The 24,955-nt window shown below is 37.2% G+C and overlaps 1 protein-coding gene across 4 annotated transcripts in view; it reads left to right on the top strand.

The window, feature by feature from the left end:
• Positions 1–21,945, top strand: part of RBMS1 (RNA binding motif single stranded interacting protein 1) — a 146,774-nt gene extending 124,829 nt beyond the window's left edge. For 2 of the 4 annotated variants that reach the window (XM_074828962.1, XM_074828965.1), the window contains exons 7-14: positions 7,203–7,318; positions 8,236–8,285; positions 8,379–8,472; positions 11,744–11,794; positions 13,897–14,007; positions 14,689–14,769; positions 16,008–16,092; positions 19,432–21,945. In XM_074828962.1, coding sequence (XP_074685063.1) covers positions 7,203–7,318; positions 8,236–8,285; positions 8,379–8,472; positions 11,744–11,794; positions 13,897–14,007; positions 14,689–14,769; positions 16,008–16,085 — 581 coding nt within the window. In that variant the 3' untranslated portion in view covers positions 16,086–16,092; positions 19,432–21,945. Of the gene's footprint in view, positions 1–7,202; positions 7,319–8,235; positions 8,286–8,378; positions 8,473–11,743; positions 11,795–13,896; positions 14,008–14,688; positions 14,770–16,007; positions 16,093–17,145 lie in introns of all 4 variants that reach the window. The other 2 variants (XM_074828964.1, XM_074828963.1) reach the window with 2 other exon arrangements.
• The last annotated feature ends 3,010 nt before the right edge of the window (positions 21,946–24,955 follow it).

Genomic DNA, 24,955 nt, shown 5'->3' with positions numbered 1-24,955 from the left:
TGCAACAGAACCTTCTATTAGTGCTTTTTAGTTTGCACATTTTTATTTTCAGTTGCATTATCCTGTTCTCAATGAACAAGCCATCAAGCGTGTCATTGCTAATCATACTCTGTCCCTGGTGGGCTGTTGCTGAAGCTGAAGTTGCACCCTTATATGATCAGGTTCAACCAGGTAGAAATAAAAAGATGCTGCACAGAACTGTAAAAATGATTTCTGCAGTGTGGAGGAAAATATTTACTAGAAAAGTGTGATTAATTAAGGACAAGAAATTTGCACAGAACTGGTGATTGTCAGAAAGTGGAAACTAAAGAGGGTCTCAAGATGTAATCCACCTCACAGACTTTAACTTCTAATGCTTACTTGGCAAAGTAGTTGTCTAGGCTCTCTGTCTAGAATAGGTAAAGAAGCACACACCTCCAGACTGATGTATCTTTGCTGTCAGCTCTCCTTGCAGTTACAAGGAGTGTCTAGATGAGTTGCTCAGAAATAGATAACTCTAAATGTCTGAAGTCAGGTGAGATAACTTGCACTCTCCATGACACTGAAAAATGTGACAAATGATTAGCTGCATAAAGGAGTCATGAGAATCTTGTTTATTAAAGACCCTCAGTTTTGTTGTATATGGTACAGCCCCAACTCTACTTTTCCATGCTGGTGCTATGAAGTTGTATTGCTCCCTGGAAAGGTTTTTATGGAGTTCAAATTCTTCCCGGAGTTCCTCACCACATAGCAAGCACATGTCCAATAATGTAATCTTATTAGAGGATGCAGTTTATGCTGCAGTCTGCCAAGAAGTGGGGCAGAGTCATGGGGCAGCTGTGGTCTTGGACTACCTGCACAGAGAAAAGTGGATGTAGTGGGAAAGCTCTTGGACAAACAAAGGTTAGGAAAATGTTTTGAAATAGATCAGCATCCTTCAGGGTTATAGAGCAGCAAGTTCAAATACATACAGAATAAAATCGTAGAACTGGAACTATGTTTAAATTAAAACATTGTGTCCTAGAAACTTGGCTAAAATCAGCAAAGGGAGCTGGCTATAAAAACACTGTTATCAGGATGAGGAAGGTAGGAGAGACGGGCCTGTAATGAAATAGGTGTGGGAGGAAGAACATCTGTTCAACAAAAACATGCTTTCATAATGCAGCTTTGTTATTTTAACTAAGTTTGGGTTTAAATGGAAGAATGGGTTAAACATAGTTATAGGACACATAGGTGAGACCTCCTTTGGAGCATAAGAAGACAGAACAGGAAGAACTCTTAAGAATCTGAGAGGGCCAAGAGTAGCACAAAGCAGTCACAAAAGTGTTGGCTATAGAATTGAGTGGTACTGAGCAAGCTAAACCCAGATGTAACAAGCTATTCAGTCTTTATTTCCCTGCTCCATATTAGCTTAATGAAATATATGTGATATTTAGTGTGCTCTTGTTTGTCTTCAGTGAGGAAGAAGGGAAGTTAGCTCAGAGAGCAATTTCAAATGCACTGCAAGTTGGTATAATCCTAGAACTCCTAGGAATGGTGTATTAGTTTCACCATTTGTTTTAGTTGAGGTTTGTACTTTTGTAAGTTATTGTAATAGCTTGTTCTGTTTTATGGACTATGACTTTCTGTACATTTCTCTCAGGACTTTGATTTTTGTATTTCATTCTCTTCTCAACTGTATGTATATTACATGATTGCTAGAATCTTGAAACAACTTTTGCACTTAGTTCTACTTTTCTCTTTAAAGAATTATTGTTTTCAGTGAATAATGTGAGCTCTAAAGACTTTCTATTCTCCTGTGAAATGTGAATGTCATGAATTAGAGGAAATGGAGACTAGACTAATATAAGGAGCCAGGACACAGAAGAGGTATAATGAGGTCAGAGCAGCAGACTTAGCCTCCCTCCCCTAAAGATGATACTTAATCTTTGCTGTCCTTTTGCCTTGCATTGGACCCATAAAGATTGTAGACATGATCTGTTGGGCCAAATAATGGAAGGCATCTCCTCTCTATCACAGCAGCATGTAACCGCATGATAATACATGAGAATAATATAAATAATAACATAAAGAAGTTGTGCTGTAGAATGTTAGGTATGTATAAGTCTGAATGTATTTGTCTCTTACATTTAAAATGAAAAATATAGCAGTTAAAAAGTTACAAAAGTTTTATGGCTGTTTTATAGACTTCATGGATTATTTAATACTTCTTTTACTGAAAAATAATTTAAGTGATATTGTTTTAATGTGTGTAAGGTACAGAGTATTTTTGCTGAGCAGCCCATACCGTTTTTGCTTCAGGAATGGTGGGGTTACGATGATGAATCATAGGTTATCCATGATCCATCCTCCTCTTCCCACTTACCATAAAAATATTGGTCACTCAGGGACTGTTTTAGGGAAGAAGCTGAAGGCAGGTGTGAGAGCTCTGCTCCTGCCTGTGCTCTTGACTGTAGTCTAGGAAGAGGTCCACCAGGTATTGTAGACACTACTGTTTGAAATGATTTGATCTGGACATCTTTCCAGTGCAAGAGAGGAGTGAAAACAGAGCCTTGAAGTAGTTATCTTGTGGCAGTCATTTCGGAGCTTTTTTCCATTTGCTTACCTTTACAAAGTTATCTGGCACTGAAGATCTCTATATCGTGAATTTAAGCTGATTGACCATAAACTCACATTTCTTAGTTATCTTTCACAGATCCTTTAGAAATAATCCATGAACCATAAAACCACTGCTAAAGGGTATCAAGAGGTCACAGTGCTGGTGTTACTCCTGATGGTCACACCGAAGGCAGAGGAACCAAGATTTTACCCATTAGATCAAAGATTAGAAGCTTTTACGGGTCTAATTCTCATAGTTTGAAATTGATGCTTAGTTCTAAGAAGCAACATTGGAGTAGAAAAGAAAAACAGTACTTAAAAGCACTCAGACTATACTCCTCTGACAAATTATTAAACCTTGTGTAAATTTATTAAAGAAATATAACCCTGAGCACGGTGTTTAAATGAAGATTAGGATGGTGAAGAGTATATGTTTAATTTCTCTTTAAACTTACAAAGCTACTGAGATCTTGGGTTGCACAACTTTTTTTTTTAATTCCCACAGCTTTTGGTAAAAGTTTCTAGCTGTACAGAGCTGTACTTGCTCTATCATTAAAGTGATGTTTTATTGTCAGAATTAATTAGTCCCATATGCTTTGTCACTAGAAAATAAGCAATGAAAGTCACTAAAAGATACAGTTTAATTGAAAACTGATTAACATAATAGTATTTTAAAAGTATTTTGTTGTATTTTTTAATATCAGAAATTAGAATTTTTTGCAAAGTTGATAAAATTAGCCATGTAAAGTCAAGGGTGTGAACACAAAGTTCAGCATAAGAACGTGAATTTTGTTCTTGCATTTATGGTATCACCTGGTATGTGTTTGGGTAGACGCTGAACAAACGAAGACTGAATTCTAATGTACACAGGTGCATAGTGTGTTTATGACAAGGAAGTATTTACTCTCCGGGCTAATATTGCATTCACATCTTTCTTCTGTAAAAACATTAGCCCTAGAGGAAGGTGATTCAGGGCAGGAGGAGATGGTCAGCACTTTCCACAGCCACATTTTCAAGCACTGACCTGCTGTTAAAGCCAGGAAAGCTCATGGTTACAGAACGCCTCCATAGCGGCAGCTCAACAGACTTCTACAAACCATTGAGAGTGTCTGTTGGTTTTCATTAAGTGTCAGTAGAGTGTGTATTTTAAACATGGTGTCTTAGCTGCAGAAGTGTAAGTCTGCTGTAAGTCATAGCCTTTTACATCAGCTATCTCTTAGCTGTAAATGCGACTCCTAATATTTATATTATGCCTCTCTGTCTTGCACATACAGACAAGTCACTGAATGATTAATGATCCACTTCATCACTGGACCTGCACACTTCCCAACAATTAGGCAATAAAAGTTACTCTCCCTTCCTTCCTGGACCACAAAAAAGATTGCTTGACTGTCTGTAGGGCTTGTTGGAGTTTTTTGGTTTTATGTATATCTATTGTATATATGTTTGTACGTGCAAGAGAGAGAATATCTTACGTATTTGTGAAAAATAGGAGGAAAGGTAAGCTGAAGAAATAAATTTCAGATTTAATTTTGAAGAGGGTAAGGGCTATGTTCATTCTTTGGTGAGAGTGGGATCAGTACATCATACTTGGCTCCCAGGAAGGTTTATCTCTTTCTCATGACCCTCCCTCTGATGACCATCAGTCACCGTGTTCTTGAAGAAATGAACACAGTAGTACTCAGGTCACATCTATGGAAGAGCAGCCAAAAATTGCAGTTAGGCTTTCAATTGCAGCAGTTCCCGCTATCAGTGTTCAGATCTTGAACTGGAATCAGGGAAAGCAAATGCTATAGAGCCTTCTCACAGCAGTTGGTGGTATTAAATAGACAGTCTGCTTTGTCTTTTTTAATGTGAGTTGGAGTTTTCACAGCATTTGGCTTCATTTATGGACACAGTGAGGAGCAAGAGAAGCTGGAAGGTCAGAAAAACAAGGGATCCCATGACCAGGTCTGTCTTCAGTAAGATGGAGCACCAACTTCTGGCAAATCACAAATTTTAATGCCTTTTAAATTTTTTTTTTTCATTGCAGCAGGTTTTGGATATTACATATGCAAAATCCAAAACATGTTGATAATTCTTGTTCCATTTTTTCTTCCTCTTCAAATTTGTCAGGAGAGTGTTGCTGATGCACCACAGAGGATGTTTCATCAGTTAAATTTTAGCTGTTTTCCATTATTTATTGACAGAAAAAATCATATTTGTTCTTAAAATAGATTTTAATTAACATTTTATTTGAACAGTTGGACAGGTTTACTCTGACTTTTTTGTAAAAAAAAAAATCTTTATCTTGAAACAATGATGGGAAATGTAAGCACAAATAATACTTTCAGAAAAGTTTTGTACAATTCACTATGAGGATTTTTAATGAAAACATAATGCAGCTTTAAATAAAGTATGTAGTACCTGTGAGTGCTATAATACAGAATCACAGGGCTAGAAACCTTTAGGTATTTTCTGATGTCTTTATAAGCCATTCTCATGTCAGTTTCTTTTGACCTCATCCAGAAGTTTATAGTATGTATTTTGGAAGTCACAATGCTTCCCACAATAGAGATGCTTTGAAATAATTTATAAGTAGCCAGAGATACTCAACTTGAGGAAGAGCTTTTTTTTCATTTAAGGCAGTTAACCAGTATTTGGATCTCAGAGTCAAAATAATTTCAGAGCAGAACCTGACAATTTTACCCATGTTGACTAACATCATCTGAGATTAACTTCTCTTATTTCAACAGAAATGTATGTGGATTAAAATGCTGAGTGATATGACCAAGGTTATTGGGATCTAGCTTTTCTAAAGTAACATCAAATTATCCATCAGCATATTGATATAGTAGCTTTTTTCCCCAAATATGCCAAGGCAGAAGTTGCTTCTCATGATAGAAGACCCCAAAGCAAAACTCAATTCTGGGAATGCCAAAAATCCCTCAGAAATGCAAGATTTTGAGGACAATTTTCTCCAGTTTCCGTCTCCTACTTTTAGGGTTTCTATTATTTCCTTGTGCATTTACTCCACTGTCTGTAGGTCTCCAATACTTTTTCCAGTGTCCAGCCTAACCTTCCCCTGTTTTTTTATGATTATAGGATTTTAATTACCATTCTCTGTAAGATAATACATTTTAAAATAATTCAGTTGTCACATTTAGTATTAAAGTCTGACACTTTGATGTTAAAGTTATTTGACTGCTGAATAACCATGCACAAGTAAGAGAGGTACAAGTCTCTAATGGATGTGTGGTCAATGTTGGAGATGAGACAGGGAACCACATACGAATTCTGCCTCCCAGTCCATCCATCTTTTATAGAGAAGGCTGTGAAAAGATGTATCATGCAGGAAGTGGGTGTTTTCCCAGCAGAGCCAGAGCTAATGTTTTAGGTTATGCCATCTAAAACTAGGGATAACTTGGCCATTAGTGCTAGTTTTGTGCCAAAGTTTTAAAAGTCAAGCTGTTTGCCAGGTTGTAAGTGTCTGGGGTTTTCGATACCAATCATCTTTTGTAAATGCAAACAGAGTGAAGAGCACATCAGCACTGGCCATGGTTATACTAATAGATTTTGTTGCATGATACAGATATGCTAAAATTTTTCATGGGGCTGGCTTTTTGCAGGTGGCCCTCCCACCCCACATGTTTACTCTGCATTTGGAAACTTGCATGTTTTCAGATCCAGCCATGTCTCATGAAGGTGTTTCCAAACAGAGAACGACTGGAGGAGTGTCATGGTAAAGCTTAGACAGCTCATGTGTCAGGAATTATTGGCAAAGAAATGTTCACATCCAAGTCATAACCGTGCTTCCACCCTGTGATTAGGGAGGGTGTGGTATGATGTAGCAGAGCTGTGCTTCAGCCGTAGGTACTCAGAAACTAGTGCAGTTTAAGCTAGTAACAGGGAAAGAATACTATGCAAACTATTCTTTTTCATTGCTTCAATTTTGACATTAAAAAATTGAAGTAATGGTCAGGATTATGTTATGCAAAAGTAAAAATATAGCAATACCATTTCATGACATTATGCAAAAACCAAGATAAAAGAAAAATCTTGAATTTCTGGTTGCATTTTGTGCTCTTTATAAAGAGGAGATAAAAAGGAAATGGGCAGTGGTGGCATTTTTTCACTGCAAGGTGGCACAAGGTGAAGATGCCCACTCACCCTGCTCTTAGAGGAAGTGGACGTACTATGCCAGCTATTCTGCTAGTCTGGATGAACAGAGCAGTTTAAGTTTAGGGACTGAAACCTCCAAGGGGGGCAGAGAGTATGTTAAAGGCTTTTGGCCAGATTTATTCTCCACCTTCCTTAGATGTACCTCCTAAGAGGCAAAGCTCAGAATTCAGATGGCAGTTCTTATTCATCCGCAGACCAACAGACACATACTCAGGTTATACAGACCATGTTTCTTTCCAACAGGTTTTAGAGCAGTAGTTTAAAATCAAAGATATAAGGGATTCCAGATGCTCTCTTTGTGTATGGCAGCTATCTTTCTGCTATGCAGAACAGTCATTGATGCTGTAGTATGAGTTCATGTTATTTAACTGTCATACTGAGAATATAACTTAAAAAACCATGCCTCATTTGGAGGACTGAACACCTATATATGAATGCTTCTTACATTCTTTCTTTCTTTTCAGTTCCTGCAGAACCTTTATTGTGCAAGTTTGCCGATGGAGGACAGAAAAAGAGACAGAATCAGAATAAATATATACAGAATGGAAGAGCATGGCACAGAGAAGGCGAGGTGAGACTTGTAAGTCCTCTCTTCAAGCTTTAGTGTGGGTGTACAGTAATGAATACTTATGGAAATGATAGGCATTGAGACTTCTTGGCTTGGCTTTTTGGCGTATTAAAAATGTGCAGGCAACTCTTACCTGACAGTTTGCAACTCTATAAAATACTTAAGTCTATCTTTCTTAAGAGGAAAAAAGGCAAAGTGCAAACCACTAAATCCTACCTCCAAATCCAAATTTTGAAAATTCTTATCTCTGCATCAGAGGAAGGAGAAGATGCCATTAAAGTGAACAATAAAATCTCCTTCAACTTGGTCAGAAATATGCCTGAGAGATTTTGCATATTATAAAACTACCTGAAACATGACTTTATTTACATGTAGTAAATAATACTTTAATTTATGCAGCACTGAAATGCACATCACTTTCATGGATTAAAATAGTACCAATGAAGTGCAGCATTAATTTTTTTTTAGTCACAGCTTTTTTAATCTTTAATGTTCGAGATAATAGTTTCATAGGCTTACTGTGGTTAGCAAGCCTAGACACCTCATTTATACGAGACAAGAAAATTCAAATGCGTCTTCTGAAAAACAGCACTCCCCATTCATTCTTGTAGTTAATATATTGTAGGCAACACCCTAGCATAATTATCTCCATGTCTTGCCTCTCAAACACACACATGTTCATTTAGTCCGTATTTCATAGGTTGCATTTTGCTCCTCATGCTGGGAACTTGGAAATTCGTAGTCATAGCCAATATCACTGGCTCTCTTCACTAATTATTGCTGTCAATTAACCTTTCCCTAACATAGTAATAAATTATTTCAGTACAAATTTTCAGTTAAAGATAATACAACTAAAGAAAGAGTAAGAGAAATAATTTACAATCAAAATGAATTTTGTTAACTCTTTTTTTCCACTTTTTTTTTTACAGGCTGGAATGACACTCACTTATGATCCAACCACAGCTGCTTTACAGAATGGGTATGTTAAATAATGGCACACTAAGAAAAAAATTTTTTGCATTATGAAAAATGCACAGAAATGGCATTTAACAAATATTTCCGCATTTTCTAGATTTTATCCGTCACCCTACAGTATTACAGCGAACAGAATGATCACTCAGACATCTATTACGCCATATATTGCTTCTCCGGTTTCCACATACCAGGTTTGTATGTAGAACTTAGTAGCTTGAAATGGTTCATTGGAGCTTATGTTTATTTATCAGTTGCTACATTTGGTTTTATGAATTCTCCAATAATGCTTCATTTTAATGAAGTGGCTTCTTCATGCTGTACACCATGAAAATAATAGTCTTAAAAACTACGAGTGTGTGTGTTTCAGGAAGCACAGCAATGTAATGAGATAGGTGGTGTCTTGCAAAACAAAGTCTAACTTGTGCTGATGGCTATTTGTAGCCACTTCTGCATTTCATGTATGGTTTTTCATTTTCTCTTGGTCAAGTTCTTTTAATGTTAATAATATGTCTTTAAAGGAATGATTCTTTATTTAAAACCTTCTTGATTTAGATAAATTGTATTTAGAGATATTTCTTCCTTCTTTTTGAACTTTCTTCCGGATTGTTTAGTGCAAAAAAAACCCCCAAAAAAGGCCAACAATAACGTGTTACATAGTTGTGCTAATAAGGGTACAGAAACTTGCTTAACATTAGAGAAGGAAATTTTTAAGGGTTCAGAGTTCAAATTACATTAGCATTCAAATTCAGTGTTTTTATATTAAACCATTTAATAGTCTAGAACTGTGTTTCTAACCCAAAAGTTACTTTATTTTGAACAATAAAATAAAACATGAATTATGCACATTTTTTGTATTTAGAGCCCAGTACAGTTTCCTGAAAAGGAATTTTGATAGGTGTCATCTTGAGTCCCCACTAAGGGATATTGACAAACAATTTAACATTCTGAGGAATGATATGGAACAGTTTTTGTACTTTGATTTAAATCTTAGGAATGCTTAATTTTAGGGCATCGTACATTTCAGTCTACAAACAACTTGCATTTAATGCAACTAGTATGGTGGTCTCATACTAGTATGTATGCTCTGTAATTACCACTTGAGACAGGCCAGTTGTCCCAGTGTAAGCTAAATGATCACCTATTCTGACATTTGACTGTTTAACACATAGCCAAAGTAAGCATCAGTGATTCAGGTCATAAATAACCAAAACCAATTAAATTTTGAAAATTCTTATCTCTGCACATCAGAGGAAGGAGAAGATGCCATTTGCTTTTTAGTGAGAGAGACGTGCTGAGTTTTCTAGCTTACTATGAGTGCAAATGAATATAGAAGGCATATAGAAGGCTAATGGAGGCACTGTGGGCCATTTGGTCAGTATTCCCTTGCAGAAATTTCCACGTACCCTTCCATTCCAGGTGAGAAGAATGAGGAAGAATTGTCTAATACTAGTTTGGAGGTCTAATGCCTTCTTGTGCGAGCAAAGTGTTATGTAGGAGGTAAAACAGTGGACTCTGGGGTAGAGGGCAGCTGGATTAATTTTATATCAGTTTCTGAGGTGACTTATGCAACACCAATATTTGCTCTCAGCAGACAGTGCTAGTACTGTATTTTTCAGTATATTGAATCATTCTGCTTTGTACAATACCTCAAAAATTACAGCAAGTTCTTGCTCAGAAAAATATTCCAGTAGAATTAGCTGCTATTCTTTATTAAAATATAAATTATTTATCAGTATAAGACTCTCAGATATTCAGAATCCAAGTAAAAGTTGGAAGTTGGCATGGAAATGTACTTCTTGGGAATATAGTGTCACTTTTCTGGGCTTATTGAGATAGGCAGACCACAACACAGTACATTTCTAGAAGTGTTGTTGCCAGTATTTCAATATATGTGGCATGGAGCTAAAATTATTGTGGATGGAGTTACTAACATCATTATATTTAAAGTGCCACAGTAATAGGAATTGAAAATTTAAGTTGAAGTCTTCTGTATTGGGGAGGAAGAAGGTTCTTGGCTGGAAGAGTTTCACAATTTGAGTATTAGTTACATCTTCATTACTGATCCCTTCTCACTGAAACCTGCAGCATTCTGTCATCTACACAACAGGATGTATCACAAGAGCATGATTTATTTATTTTTTCTTTGAGGCATGGTATAACCTGTTCCTAGATTTATTTTTATTAAAGGTAAACAAATTTAATAAAGTTTTGGCTAGTGTTTGTTTCTGCAACTCCTGTATACACAAATGACAGTACTAAGCCAGTTACTATCATCATATGAGTAGATTAGCAAAAGCTTTAGTCAAGCTGTACCAGTATTTTTGCCATTAAGCTTTTGCCTGAGGAAAGGGAGGGTTCAAGTGTTTTCCATTTTTGAACTCCTGTTTGCTCTTTTTCTGACTGAAAAAGAATACTACTCTGATTTGAAAATCAGTAAAAAAAGGAGGGAAGAAATATTTCCACCTTGCAGAAAATACCTCACCTGTATTTTTTTCAAGACTGTCTGTCTACCTGTCCTGTTCACAGGACTGTGGGAATGAGGGTAGAGGTGTTTAAGGGGCTTTAAATGTCCAGCAGCAGTGGTGAGTCAGCTCTGTATGTGCGGTGCATGTCAGAATCCCACCTTATCCGACACACCTACAGGAGACGGGGAGGAAACATTTTCATTCTTACCTTTAATATTTCTTGCAGCACACTTTTTCAAAGAGCTGTTGCAACCAGCTCTTTTTAACTAAGATAACCATATAACCCATTAGTTTACCTTTTAATCTTTTTAATTTACCTTGACGTGCAAAGTTAGGCATCCTACCTCAATTTAAGTATTTGGGTAGTCAGTGGTTTTAGAGAGAGAGAAGACATGGTAGTTGCAAGAGCAGGAATGCTCATGAGAACCTTCTCTTCCTGTGCTTTGGAAATAACATACCGCAATGTCTTAGAGAACAATTCTTCTAAATCTTCTCCTTGTTCCTGAAACAAGATTCTAGCAGAATTCCTGGTTTCTTTTTCCCTTGTGAAAATTCAATAATTTGTTTTATTCTGATCATACTAGAAGGCAAATGATGCTGTACTTTCTGAGGTCCCAACTATTTTTCCCCAAAGGAATTTCAAAGACAGAAGGTGCCTCCTTTTTCAACACAGCAGAAATCTCTCATGCATCCATTTGAATGCTTTCAGTGTACTTGATAAAGTTTGAGACCTGCACTAAAATCATAGTATACTGTTCTGAAAGGTGTACGTGGTATATTGTCTTCAAATCTTGTTTCTGATTTACAGGTACAATAAATACACTTTTCATAGAAATCAGTGTTGCTCCACAGAGTGGCTAATTGCATTAAAAAGTGAATAAATAAGCCAGGGGATGTGTTAACATGATTTTTTTTTTTATATTATTACTGTATCTCAGTTGGAGTATTTAGGAAAAGAATGACTAAAACGAAAAATAAAATACTGATTTTGTTCTAGGTTCAGAGTCCTTCTTGGATGCAGCCTCAACCATATATAATGCAGCACCCAGTAAGTTTTTATGCTTCATTGTGTTACTGATTGTATAAACTTTTTACATACTTTTAAACAACAGGAAACAGGTCAATTCCTGCCCAGTTATTTTTAGAGTTTTGACAATGACATCATGATTAAATCATAGATCAAAATAAAAAGAGAAACAAAGATAGTAACTTGGGTTGGGGCCTCATTTTATTAGGAAAAAAAAAAGAAAGCTGTCTTCAGGGTATCAAGGTGATGAGGACAATTAATTACCAAATCAGCATCCTGAGGAAACTTTTTTTTAAAAAAAATTTAAATGAAAAGCACTTTGCAAGTACCAATGTTTTACATACTGTTTACCTATTGGGAGCTGGAATTGAAGACCCAAGGTTTTAGAATGGGTCTAGAATAGTTCAGACTGGATGATTTGTGAAAGACAGATGGTTGTAGTGATATAAATGACATTATGGGCACTTACTTGAAGAAACCTGCATAACTTGTTCTGGCTTCACCACTCATGAGTAATGCTAGTCTCCCTACACTTTTGGCTGTGGCCTCTGTACCAAACTGTCAGGCATTCTAATCTATACTCTCCCATGATATTTTGCTTCTTATCTATGTCATTTGCCAATTAAGTACCATTATATCTGAGACTTATTAGGAACATTACAAATAATAACAGGCGCTTTAATATATGCACTCCTGTAGTTAACAAACAAGTCTGTTTCCAGATATAGAAGGCATATTGTCTTGACTTTAACCTCTCCATGCAGATTATAGTATATAAATCATCTTGGCAGAACATTTTCTTCTCCTGCATGCAGAGCAGGTGAATACTGAACCAGAGCACTCTCCCGCACACTTAATTGTTGTATTTGTGGTTTTTGATGTTAAACACACACACACCAGGTTTTAAGTTTTCTCTATCAACACAGATTTTCATTTAAAAAAACATCTTGCAAATCATGCTGTGAAAGATGCAAGTTGATCTGTTATAATGCTGTAAGGTTCACAGGTATACAAGATGAGATTTCACAGTTGAAAATAAAGATTTAGATTCCTGACTTAAGTTCAGTTTTGGTCTGTGCAAAGACTGGTGCTGTCTTGCTCATTTGCTTTGCAGAGAAGCCTGCAGTCTACAGACAGGAAATTCTTTTAGTGTTTGATGTGCCTGTGACTCATTTCATCTGCACTGATCACATGGTTGTTTTTCCAACTATGTATGTCTTTTTTTCTTTTATTTTTTTTCTTTTTAAGGATTAGTTATTGATTCAAAATAGTGGCTTTCAGTACACTGCAATTATTTCTGTTCATTTTGAGCCTCCATCAATTTTAATCAACACATCTGCAAGCATAAGTCATACAAAGTATTTAGAAATGTGTTTTTGTAGAACATGATTGGTAAAATTAAGTTTGTTGATAACCCTCCATTTCAGATTACTCTGAAAACGTTACTAGTGTGCCCTCCTTGTTTAACAATCTCAAGTGTATAAAAATTTGACATACACTTTTAATGAAGTTAACAAAATGGTACAGGAGTGATAGAAAGGTCATCACAGTAACTAGTATTTGGACAAAGAATCAGCATTGCTAACCCACTCTTTTAAAATGTGTGTGCTAACAAAACCAACCACTAAGTAGGGCAGCTACCTTGTGTGTGAACATTGCATGTGACAAGTAGAATTCTCCTATCACAAGTGTCCCTCCAAAGCCTCCATTCTTAAAGATGAGATAGAAGTTTCTTCCTAAAGCTCGAAATTCCAAAATGTAAGCTAAGTGAATCTATACCTGGTAACGTGTGCAGATTTTTGCTTTAAAGTTAGCATCTGGTTAAACTCATATTTTACAAAGTGTTTTCAGCAGGTGTCTCAAGTGCATCGAACATCGGTTGTGTGTTTGATAGGAAGTCAATGCAGTTCTTACCCTATTACCAAACTGTGCAAAACGCATCTGCTTGAGTAAAATATTCAGAACGCCCCAAGACCTGCTTCCTGGGTCAGTGCCTGGGGTTAAGGAGAGTTCTTGTGGTATATCTCCTTGGAAGGACAGCCCATTCGTAGACTCTGAAATCAAAAATGTAGTTAAAATCTGCGTGTTGCTGCAACTGTTTCTTTCTTTCTCTGTTTTAATAGGGTGCTGTACTGACTCCCTCCATGGACCACACCATGTCACTACAGCCTGCATCGATGATAAGCCCTCTGACACAGCAGATGAGTCACCTTTCATTAGGCAGTACTGGAACAGTATGTAGCAATTCAATACAAAATAGAAGTTAGAACAAGTAGAAAATACCGTGTGTAGATCGCAGTATGCATGTGCAGCTTGCATGTAGGAAAAAAATAATCCTTTGGGTAGTCTTTCATCCGATAAAGTATTAAGAACTGTCTTCATTTTTAAATCATATTCAGAAGGTTTTATTCAGTCTATTAGCTGATCAGAAATTGGAAATTAATAAATAAAAATATATCAAAGCAAATGAAAGGAACCCAGGAGGTAACTCCAGGGTTGTATCGAAAAAGAAAAAGTAGTTGTTTTTACTCTTCAGGAGATCAGAGTTGCAGAAGGTAATACAAAGCGTGGAACAGAAACTAAACCAGAAGAAAGAGATACAGGCTAGCTTCTAAACTGAAAGACCCTTCTTTTCTGAGCAGATAGAATTAAAAAAAGAAAAGATGATGATCAGGGTTAACAAGAGAAGGAAGAGTCCTTTATCTAGTCTTTGAAGTCTAAATTTGAGTTTTTTCAAAACAGGTGTCTCACTTTTCTGAAAAGCCTATTGATTTCAAGCACAAAAGTCTTTCTCTTATGTATATTCCTTTAGGGAAACAGTCAATATCTATTAAATAATGCTGTCATGATAGGTAATTTGAATACTCTTAAATTTACATTGGGCTTTACCCGAACTCAACTCTCTGTCTTTCTAGTACATGCCAGCCACAACAGCTATGCAAGGAGCCTACATACCCCAGTATACACATGTCCAGACAGCAGCGGTTCCTGTTGAGGTCAGTATATTTTATAAAAGACCAGAGATAAGAGACATGAATATGATACTAGGGTTTTTTTTTAATATAGTGGGAAAGCTATCATTTTAAGCCTAACATTGTAACTGTGAATGTACTGTGAACACAGTGTATATTAAAACTATGAAGTGACATTATTCTTAACTAATATAACTAATATTATAACAAAGAATAACCTGTACTTGTAGCAGTACAGTACTTGGAGCAGTCTTCTATATGAGCATACCTCAGACAAACTTTGTGTTTTGTGAAACATAATTTCCAGTAGGAACAAGCCATGTTACTTTTGATGTTCCATTTGGTTTTCCTGTGAGCAAACTTCTCTGCCAATGGCCTATGATTGTAACTTTTTGCAGAGAATCCCGGTTTTATCCTGGCATCTCAGGATACTGTGCATATTTGCCTAATAAAGCCCTTTGCAAGCCCAGTTGAAGAGGATAACTAAATGGTAGACAATAGTTTGTCTACTGTTTTGACTTACCTTACGCCCTTTCATAGGTCAGTACTTCCTTAACAGAGGAGCTAGACAAGGTATGTTGAAGCTCTTGTATTCAGAATGAGTGCTAGACAGTCTCTTCCAGAGCCTGTAAGAAAAAACATTTTGTTCCAAAATCTATTGGTCCAGAAACTCCAGAACTTGTTTGGTTCAGTTTATACATCCCGCCATGGTGAGTTGGAGAAGGACTTTTGGTAGTTAGCTGATTGCACTGGCTGCTGGAGCACTATCAGCTGAATTAATTCCCTGGTTTCTGGGGGGGTCTGTGTGCAAAGTCCCAACTACAATTCTCTGTGTTGCCTAGTGCCTGTCTCACCATGGTACTCAAAGCAATAGTGTTTGTACATGTGGTAAGTAGATCTTATTCTTCTCACTGCCCCTCAAAAGGAGAGGGACAGAATGCTCTTTTGCACTTGCAGATAGAAAATATACTAGCAGTTATTGGCTCCTTTTGAGTATTTATGTCTATAATGTCAAAGACTTGTGGGGTTGTTTTAATTATCATCAAAGCAGCTGAGGAAATACAAGGTTTTGCATAATCATTTTATTCCTCTGTTTGCTGAAATGTAAATCAGTGCAAAGTTAACACCTCAAATTTGAAATACCCTACTTGAGAAATGTTAGAAAGATTTGAAGACTGTTAATTGCATGAGTCACATGGAAATACAGATTGCAGATAATGCTGATTTTGTGTCTCATGTCTTGTCTTCCTTTTTATTTGCAGGAAGCAAGTGCTCAACAACAGGTTACAGTAGAGACGTCCAGTGACCATTCTCCATATACGTATCAGCAAAATAAGTAACTGTGAGGTAGGGGCTCATTCTGTCACATGAAAGATGTGAATTCAAAGATATCTTATTTCATAACTTACAGTACTCTGTATTGAAATATTAATTGGGGTTTTTTAATGTAATATAAATAACACTGATAATATCTGGATACAGGCAGTGAAGTTAACTTGAACTTGGCCAGAGTTAGAAGCCAGGAAAGCAAGCACAGGTTCCAGAAGTGAGTTAATGAATTATGAGTAGTAGTGTGTTAATAATTTCTCTATAGCATAACTGGATTATGTTGGATTTTAATTTGGTCATCCTGACAGCATGCTGTATACAAGAATAACAGTGAATTAGTGCAAAAATACAAGAATCACAATGCTAAAGGGAACTGTATTTGTACGTATAATATCCTCTATTTCTGTGGTACATGTAAGATTTCAAAGCAGCTTTGCAACTGACAGGCCACAGGCAGGGGGGTGGTCTGGTAGAAATCCTTGCTGACCTTTTCTCCTGAAGACTTTCCTCTTATCCTTTATGCTAGGAAAAACCAGTGTGGTCCAGAATTTTGTCAATTGATTTTTAATCCACATCCTTGTTTGGCTCTAATTCCAGGGTTTTACTTTCCCACTCCAGGTTTTCTCTGGTTTTGCTTGCATGGCCTTTCTTTACTAACCAATCATTAGCTTTACCCAAACTCCTTCCATGCAAAATTTTTGCTTTCTGCAGATTGCCATCCTGAACATACTGTTTGCACTACATTCCCTTCTCCATCTTCCATGTCTTAAAATTCTGGAAATTAATTCTTCCTTAACCCATCTTTTTCCAAGTGCTTTGTAAGCCAGGCAACTTGACTACATAATTTTTCTTATCAAATCTTGTAAGACCTCATACTGACAAATTCCATTCAGCTGCAATGATGTGCTAAAGATCCTCTTAGAAGGGTTTTTCTACAGTCCTCGTGGCATTTATTAGATACTCAAAAATCTCAATTAGTTAGGTGCAAGGAATTTCTAATTGTGTGATATTCTCACTGAAATGTATAGATCTAACAGTACAGACATTTTGGCACTACCTTTGATTTTGCAGGTCAGCTGTGCTATTTGACAACGCTGCTCTCATCCCATTATTGGCATAACAACTTCTTATATGTTGAAGAATGTAAAGAAGGAAATAAACCAATGGGAAAACTTCGCACATCCAACAGATGGCACAGTCTGCATAGCACAACATATGACCTGTGTTTATTATTGTAGTCTGGCCAAATGCTGGCATCTAGAGAAAGCCCACATCCTTGGTTTGCTTCCAGAGCAGGGAGAAAGCAAAGCCACAGACTCTTCTCGTTATCCATCTCCTAGTGTTAAAATCGTGGCTCCTGCACGTTTCCCATGCCAAGGCTTTTGGCTGGTGTTAACCGCTTTTCAAGGATTTACTTGTTTTGCCTTAAGTCTTCCCTGTGGGTGTGTAAAACCTCCTTACCAATAGAGATCTGTGGTAGACAGTGAAGCGTAATCCTGCATGTCATCTCCCCGTCCTGCCTCTCTCTCCCAACCTGTCAGTATCTTCCCCATAGACTGGGGCCAGGCAGGAGGAGCAGTGTTTAGTCTCCTGAAAGGATGAGATGTGCTGTCACCTGAGACACATTTTGTAATGATGACTCCATGTAGAATACCAAGCAACATTGTGTGCCACTCCTCTATGTATTTTATTCTTCAGAGAAGCACCGTTATCTTTATTTATATGCTGTAGGAGCCAGTGAAATCATAGAATCATAGGGTTGCTTGGATTGGAAGGGATCTTAAAGATCATCTAGTTCCAGCTCCTCTGCCATGAACAGGGACACCTTCCACTAGACCAGGATGCTTAGAGCCCTGTCCAACCTGGCCTTGAACACTTCCAGGGAGTGGCCATCCATAACTTCTCTGGGCAACCTGTTCCAGTGTCTCACCACCCTCACCCTCCTTATATCTAATCTAAATCTCTACCCTCTGTCAGTTTGAAACTGTTACCTCTCATTCTATCACTACACTTCCTGATAAAGAGTCCCTCCCCATCTTTCCTGTAGGCCCCCTTTAAGTACTGGAAGGCCGCTATAAGGTCTTCCTGGAGCCTTCTCTTCTCCAGGCTGAACACCCCCAACTCTCTCAGCCTGTCCTTATAGGTGAGGTGCTCCAGCCCCCTGGTCATCTTTGTGGCCTCTTCTGGACCTGCTTGAGTCCGGGATCTATGTCAGCAGTGGCTGTGGCAGTGGGCATGTGGGGAAGGTTAATATTACTCAGCTGATTTCAGCCTCAGAGAATGGCATTTGGTATTTCTGTCCCTGGAACATGTTGGTACTTGTCATTTTTCAGACAGGTGAAGGGGAGGGAACTGACAGTTATTTTTTGCCTTAAATACAGGGAACACTGCACTCTCTTAATTGTTGTGGCTTCGTTACTACTGTCAAACTGAAGCTTCTTTCTAAATGCACATGCAGCATTTTTGGGAATGTCCTATTAAAAGTCAATATACATATTGCCATAAATAAGGGGTAAATGACAACTAGTATATTTGCACAAATGGGTGCAATCGATCAGAAATACACAGCATCTTTCCTTTGGTGGCTACATTTACTAACTTTATAGCTTCTTTTCAAAAAGTTGCTACTATGTGAGAATAGTCAAAGGGACTTGGAAAAAACCCCACATTGTCATTATATATGCACCTATAAATGTACAAGCCTTAAAATACCAGACTTTGTCTTGCCCTGAGAAATTCAAAAACTGTCTAAACTTTTTTTCATTAGCTGACGTTTTTTTTTTAAACCCATATGGCAATATAAGCCAATACAGTGGATTGAGAAGTCTTCCTTCAAATGTAACGAGCCCTGAATTGCTGTTAAGTATTAGCGGTCATGGAGGCACAGTAGCTGTCTCTGCATTAACTGTTGTACATAGCCTCCCTGAGGCTGCACCAAAAGAAAGTTGTGTTCCTTTCCCAGAGATCAAAAGCCTTGGAGATGCCACAGGAGTAAGTTCACACACTCCACCACTTTTGGCCAATTAAAAGGAAATAACAATAACAAAACAACAAAGAAGGGAATAGCTTTGAATGCAGTCTCACAGATCCCCAGTGGGAGCTTTGCGTGCCGAACAAGTATTAGAGATAGAGGGAAAATACAATACAGGCTGTATCCTGGCGTAGAGCCTTATCCTGGGAAGGGCCAAGCACCCGTAGTGCCGCCTGTGTTATTGCTCAAATTTATACTCAGATTCACCTAGTCTTCTCACAGCTGTCTGAAATAGGAAATGATAAATCATGTTTTATGGACAGCTACATTAGGAAAAAAGCATGCAATTGTAATTCCGCTCTAGCTCTGACCTTTCTGTGTTACAGATGTCCAGCGTTGACCTGGCCTGGAGAAGGGTGCAAAGGCTGAAACAATCATGGATTTTACTGATCAATTGTGCTTTAGGAATTATTGACAGTTTTGCACAGGTTCTTGAAAATGTTATTTATAATGAAATCAACTAAAACTATTTTTGCTATAAGTTCTATAAGGTGCATAAGAAAAACCTTAAATTCATCTAGTAGCTGTTCCCATGAACAGGTTTATTTTAGTAAAAAAAAATTTTTATCAAGTGTTATGACGCAAAAAAAAAAAATATTCAAATTTCTGGGTATGCACAGATGACCACGAAGACTTATTCACGTGCATGACAGAATTTGTGTTTTGGTTTATTTTTATTTTGTTTTTGTTTTTGTTTTTTTTTTTTTAATTGTATGAAATGGGTTTTCTGAAGTTTAAAATAGTAAAACATCCAAGATGATGTTCTGTGCTTGCAGTGTGTGAGTGTTGCTTTAGTGCTGTGTTGCAGTTATAGTGTCTGGTCTTTTAGCTTTCTGTTTTTCTTTTAATGTAGTGTGAAGTGTCTTATCCTTTTCTATAAATTCCAATTTGCCTTAAATCTTTCAATGCTGTAGCTGTTTCAGTAAGTAGTCCAAACTAATGGTGTAGAATGCTTTGACCAAATGAGCTGGTCTATTATGCCTTGTAAAACAGCAGCATAGGGCTTTTAAAGGTAGTCAATAAAAATTGCTGAAAATTTGGCTTTTTTAATGTGTAGTAAGTGTTTTTAATGATTTTTCACATAATATGTAAGGTAGTGAAATGCAAGAGGGGAAAAAATGTTTTGTGTGAAACACATTTTCTGACTGGGGAAATTTTAATAGGATAAACTGTTTGTAAGGCCATATGCCAATAGTTCCCTCTGGTAGTTTGAATGACTTAGGAACTCTGCTGTATGATGCAATGTAAAATCTTTTTTTGCCTTTTTTCAGAAACTAACTTGATGTTCTAGTTTTAGCATAGGTAGAGTAGGGAGTTTGGGGAGGGAATATCACCGAATGTTTTTGTCCTTCCTTTATACTAATGATAGTGCTTTAGGATGAGGATTGTGCTGAGACTTAGCAAACAGAAAAGTTGCTATAACAGCAAAATGGCAAAAGCTAAAAGACTCGTTTTCAAACATACGCTGAGATGTAAGTAGAAGCATAATTGATTGGGTACTAGCTCTCTATAGTAGGTAAATAAAAATAAAAAGACTTGGCACTTTTAAAAGGTAACTTTACCAAAGAACAAAGAGCCAGTAACCAATAATTCTGATTTGTCTCAGCATTACGTCTTCTGTACTTTTTATTTTTGCCGGACCAGTTTGCGGTTAGGAGAATGTGCCTTTTTTGTACATTTGCATTTAGGTTTTATAATTTTAATTGATGTATGGACACAAAAGCATGAAGGAAGACTTGGATCCAAGCAGTGCCACACTTTACATCATCACTACAAGTGTTAAGTGTAAAGAAAACCAATTTTGAAACTATGAAATTCCTGATTCATAAATACACAGTTATTTGTACTTCACATATTAGATAATTCACTGCTACTAAAGCTCTTTATTACAATTGCATATGTTTTAAATCAAATGATAAATTAAGTTGTCTTCCAAAACTGTGTACTTCTCTGGTCAGCTGTATATGATCAGTTATCTACCTCAAAGTTTATTTCCTTTTGTATTGGGACAGGTTGCTGGCCCTCCCTGTTTCCACAGACCAAATCATCCTAGCTCGGGAGCTAGGCCTAAGCAGTTGTTTCTTTCAAGTATTTTTTAGTTTTTAAATTTTGTGTGAGTATTGGAGTATAGATGTCGGTGACATTTCATAGTTTCAAAAGTAAATTGCTGCTCTGAGAAGTGTAGATTCTAGTGAAATACATAGTCATAAGAGATGTGTTTTTGTTTTTTCTTTTTTTAAAAAGTTGTGGTATTATTGGTTCTATGCTCCCTGGAATATTACTGCTTTGTAAAAGTCCAGACTTCCTGCAGCACCTTGCCTGTATCTGGTATCTTTCCAAACCTGGATCTCTCACTACTTGATATTTTTGCGTTAATTAAAACTGCAGTATGATAGCTGTGTTAGAGGGAGGGAAGAGCTGCTGCCAGAAATGTCTGAACTAAGTGCCATACTCATTGTCTGGGTAAGATTTGGGAAATTTAACCTCTGTACATAAAGAAATAATCAGTTACTTAAACATCACATAGTAGACAGCCATTAAATTATAAAAAATTAATTTATGAAGAAAGACCTTTTGTACAGATTGAAAAAAAAAGATTTTCATAGAGATATCTATATGATCAAGAGAGTTAATTTTTTATTTTTGTTTTACTAGTGCCACAAACTTGCCAGTGGTAACTTATTTGTCCGGTTCAAGATAACTCTGTAGTTTTGTTTCCTAGGACTTGTTGTTAAACGCCAAAAGACATTTTTGAACTGTAAATTTGATTAGATTGTTAGCTTTTTTCTGTTTTATTTCTTTGAAAACTTTTGAATAAAAAAGATCCAAAAAAATGAAAATGCATCGTCTTTTTCCTTCAGCTCTTCCTTTATCGGGGAAAAACCAAACAGGTTATGGTAAAACCTTCATGTTTATTTTGAAGTGCTTGAACTTGCTTACTGCTTTAAAATCTGGGTTTTTTTTCCCCCTCTCTTTCGATAAATCAAATTTTAACTCTTTCAAACCACATTACAAAGTCACTTATTCTTTCAGACAAAACAGGAAAAGACTTATGAAAAATATAGGATGAAATACCTGATTTGAATGCAAGAACTCTGTTGTCCTCTGCGTCAGCCTGCATGGAGAGTTGTATGTAACCAGGTCTACACACTGTAGTTGTAAACACAAGCCAGTTTTCTAGAAGTAAGGGTGGAGATGAAGGGTCACTTTGGTAGTTCATAGCATTGAACTGCTGCCTAAAAGTGCTTTTGTCTTCCTAAGTGCAGTGGTGATGTTCTGGAGAGCAGAGGTGATACTTCAGTGGAATTCAAAATGGTCCTGAGTGTTTGCCTTCCAGCTGCAATCTTTAAGCACTTTATTTCTTTAAAGATAATATCTGATTTTATTATCCTTTTGGCAAGATCAATACAGCTGATGGTGTGTATCGGATAGAGGACTGTTCTGCCCAAAGCAAGGCTTGGGAAAGAAAGAGAGGAAAATACAAACTATTGCGTCTCTTCAGCCGAATGTTTTACCAATTGCGTGATCCTTGACATAGCTTTGTATTAATGTGTATGGCAGGAGAGGGGCTCTGACCTAGTCTTGGGCACCCAAGGGTGCACCTAGTGGCAGAGAGCAGTGCCTGGGTGATCCAGTGGGCCCCTGCACCTTGCCACCAGTGCTGGATAGGCAAAGGGGAGGTGCGCTCACCGCAGGCTGTGCCACCCTGGAGAACGCTCTTCCCCTTGGGAGACAGTCCTTCACATTATACACCTGGTTTTGACATGTCCCAAGGGCTCCACCAACCCTGCGACAGGCCAGGCAGCCTGCTGGGTGGGCTAGCTGAGGTCATGCTGCAGGCAGTGCTCAGCTCAAGCCTTTGGTCACACAATACTAATCCAAGATGCTGAACATAAATGTGTTTCTAGTGGAGCTAGCGAAAGGGACTCACCTAGAGGTTAGGAAACTTGATTTACATTAGTTTATGCAATAAAGACATCCTTGACAATGATGGCTCTTACTATTAATGAAGAGAAAAAAACTTCATTCTGTATGCCACTAAACACAGTTAGACTCCTGTAACTGAAGAAAAGCCATTTTTACCATTTTGTGGTAATTTAAATACAGGCCCAGTATGTTACCTGTCTAAAATGCAGTGGATGAGAAGATGAATACAGAAAACTTTTAAAGGGTTTCGTTACATTATTCCTGTTCAGCACCATACTGAATTAATCTCAGATTAATAAGCAGTTCTTCTGAGTTAAGTATGAATGCAACCTTACAAAAGCTATATGTAACAGACTCAGAATATGCAGGCTGGAAAGCCTTTTTGCTATTTGCTTTTCTAATTAGCCCCGTGATAAACTTAGCTCTCTTACCATAACTCCAAATATATTTGATAAGAATGAATGCTTTCAGATTAGCAGCTTTTGCCTGATATAATAAGGTTGTGTGTATCATTTCTATCAGGCAATCTGCAATAATGTAATGTCTTTATGTAATATACTTTTATTATATATAATAAAACTCATTACCAACTGGCTTGTTCAAATGCTGACTCCATCCTGCTGCATACAATTTGTTTTGAACCGTATTTGCAAACATGCTGCTAATAAAATGTTTTATCTGTTAACAGATACTGATAGCATCATGTTCATGGGGAATGGTTTTACACTGATAGAAATATTTCATGCAAGATTATGCACAGACCCTATTTTTTGTTTGTTGTTAGTGATTAGGAAGTAACCTTTCTTTAGGTGTTGAACAAAATCTTTTATCTTCCTCTGTTTTCTAAATTAGCTGAACTGGGCAGGAGCAAGACAAGTGCAAGCAGTGCATTAACTGCAGTGTAACAAAGTACTGTTGATAGCTGAGCTCTGCTAATGACTGTTTTCATATATTGGGCTAGAATATTTGTGGAGTAAGCCAGAGTAGTCTAAAGCACTTTCCTGGTACTCTTGTCAGATTATCTCAGGAAAAAAAAAAAAAAAGTGCTGTTTTACTCTCCCCTTCTAGGTTTAATTTATGCTATGGTACCTCCACCATACCAGATGAACTTGATTGACTAAAACTGTGCCACCTCACTTTCTGCAGAAACAGCTAACATCATATGAGAAATACATTTCATGTGCCAGAATATTTATATGAGTTTGTACTCCTATTCCTCCTGTGCACACTTCACTGCACTTGTTCCTTTTGCTTTGATCAACCACTCCAAAATTATTTGCAAACTTTCACATGCATTGGAATAAGATACTCAATCCTATCCTGTCCAGCCGTGTCTTACTGTGAAAGCCAATGTGTTATTTGGTGGCATTTAAGACATGTATGCTGTTACCTTCCAAACACTTGCAACACTGACATACTCTTTCAACTGTGAAAGATCAGCTGTATCGTTCCCTAGCCAACAAATTCTGGCATTGATTAACCCAAACAAATCTGAGGTTTTTGGCTTTCAGACTTGGTCCATTAATTCTATCCAGAATAGGGGTTAGGATATACAAAACCTATTCTGTTTGGCAACTTCTCCTCCAGCTACTAAGAAAAGCTGAGCTGATGTTGGAACAGCAAAGATGTACAGTGCAGTGACCAGAGGGAGTGTGTAAAAGAAAAGCCTGCATGTGGAATGAGTCAGTCTTTCCTTTTCAGGACAGCTCTAACTGCATCTACCATCTGAGAAACCTGTGCAGCCTATTTCTGTAGTAAAGAAGAAATCATATCACAAGAAAATACTACTGGATATTTTTTCCATGTCCAAGAAAAGACAGCTTGTCAACAGGCAAGCTTTAACTGTTTAAGTTATCTCACCTTTTTTCAACAGTATCCCCTCGCTCAGTACTTTCATCAGTGGTACTCTGAATTCTGCTGTGT

The sequence above is a fragment of the Strix aluco genome, chromosome 6 (genome assembly GCF_031877795.1).
Source record: "Strix aluco isolate bStrAlu1 chromosome 6, bStrAlu1.hap1, whole genome shotgun sequence".
Lineage (NCBI taxonomy): Eukaryota > Metazoa > Chordata > Aves > Strigiformes > Strigidae > Strix > Strix aluco.
This window is presented reverse-complemented; position numbering and strand designations above follow the sequence as displayed.